Below are 1,902 nucleotides of genomic sequence, written 5' to 3' on the forward strand. Positions count from 1 at the left end.
GAGCCCCTTGAAAAGACATTCTGTAGCAATCTCCTCAGAGCACATTTGACATCAGCATTCTTGAAGCTGTAGATCACAGGATTAAGGGCTGGAGGCAGCACAGTGTATATCAAAGCCAACAGCCTGTCGGTTATTGGAGAATTAAATGATGTCTTCAGATAAACAAAACAAGCAGTTACAACAAAAATAGTGAAAACAATGAGGTGGGGCAGGCAGGTGGCAAAGGCTTTGGACTGACCTTTAGTGTTAGGAATCTTCAGCACAGTGGAGAAAATATAAAAGTAAGAGATCACAACACAAATGACACACGACATGCCTAGACACATACCAATTCCAAAGCTTGTATAAATGACCACCAGTGTACCAGAGCAGGAAATCCTCAGTATTGAAGGAATGTCACAGAAAAACTGCGGAATCACATTGGAGCCACGGAGAGGCATGGAAAATGTACTAGCTGTGTATATAGCTCCAACGAATAACCCAGTGGCCCAGGAAAAGCCCACCATCAACACACAGGCACCTCCACTCATGATGGCCTCATAGTGCAGGGGACAGCAGATGGCTACATAGCGGTCATAGGACATGGCAGTCAGGATAAATACCTCTCCTGATGAGAAGGAAGACATTAATAGTATCTGGAGGGCACAGCCTAGGATGGAAATGGAATTGTTATGAGTTAGGCTATTAACAATGAAATTGGGGATTGGAACTGATACAAAGAAGGCATCCAACAGGGACAAATTCTTCAGGAAGAAGTACATGGGTGTTTGGAGCTGCAGGTCCAGGGTGATGAGAGTGATGATGAGGAGATTACTCATTAGGGCCGCCAGATACATCACCAGGAAGAGCACTCCACACAAAGTCTGAAGCTCCTGGACATCAGAGAACCCAACAAGGATGAACCTGGTCACTGCAGTGACATTAGACATAGTGGATTCTTTCCACTGCCTGTCAGGTGATGAGAAATGAACAAAGAATTGACACTGTCTCAGTGAGTTGCACAAAAACAGTAATACTCAGTTGAAATGTTTCAGAAAACTACCTTAAATACCCTTACATTTGAACTAAATTCTTGTGTCTTTCTATGTCTCATCACTCCTAATCTTGTAATTTTTCCTTTTCTTCCTTTTTCTTAGAATTTCATGTATTATTACTGTATTCACATCATTTCTATGGATGTATTATCTTGAATATGCCAGATTCTCTCTGTCTCTGTCTCTCTCTCTCTGTCTCTCTCTTGCCCTCTCTCCTTTCTTTCATTCAACAATATTTCTTTTTCCTCCCTCTCTATCTCTTTCTCTCCTGTGTCTTTTATTCTAGACATTTTACTTATGGCTCTGGGCATGCTAAGCTTAATTTCCTACCACTAACTATAGTACAACAGCCATCTTTTTAAATTAACAAGATTTAACCTGAATAATATGTGATATTGATTGGACTTATATTAAAGTTGTAATTTTGATGTTTGTGTAAGAATTTTCATGGTTTAAGGTTGGCGTGGGCTTCTTTACATTTAATTGTAATAACCTATTCTTTTATTAATATTGAGCATATCAAATATCTAGAGGAAAGAATTTTGAATATGTGAACAATAAGGCATAGTATATTAGTATAACTGTATATTAGTATATTAGTATAACAATTATACTAATCATTATATAGTTTGAGCATGTGTCAAAATATTACATTGCCTTATATCAAGTACAATTATTATTTATCAATATGAATAAAAATTATTACAGAAAAGTAAAATACAATATATGTAAAAATTAAATGTCAGAGTCAGGTGTGGTGGTGCAGGCCTTTAGTCCCAGCACTTAAGAGGCAGAGCCAGGCAGATGTCTGTGAGTTCAAGGCCAGCCTGTTCCACATAGTGAGTTCAGGTCAGCTGGGACCATGGGG

The 1,902-nt window shown here is 38.7% G+C and overlaps 1 protein-coding gene across 1 annotated transcript in view; it reads right to left on the minus strand.

Annotated features, from left to right (window-relative positions):
• Positions 1–929, minus strand: part of LOC103738965 (olfactory receptor 14A2-like) — a 4,857-nt gene extending 3,928 nt beyond the window's left edge. Inside the window, exon 1 of the mRNA XM_008839173.1 lies at positions 5–929. Coding sequence (XP_008837395.1) covers positions 5–929 — 925 coding nt within the window. The remainder of the gene's footprint in view (positions 1–4) is intronic.
• Between the last annotated feature and the right edge of the window lie 973 nt (positions 930–1,902).

The sequence above is a fragment of the Nannospalax galili genome, unplaced genomic scaffold, assembly GCF_000622305.1.
Source record: "Nannospalax galili isolate Female #2095 unplaced genomic scaffold, S.galili_v1.0 scaffold659, whole genome shotgun sequence".
Taxonomy (NCBI): Eukaryota; Metazoa; Chordata; class Mammalia; order Rodentia; family Spalacidae; genus Nannospalax; species Nannospalax galili.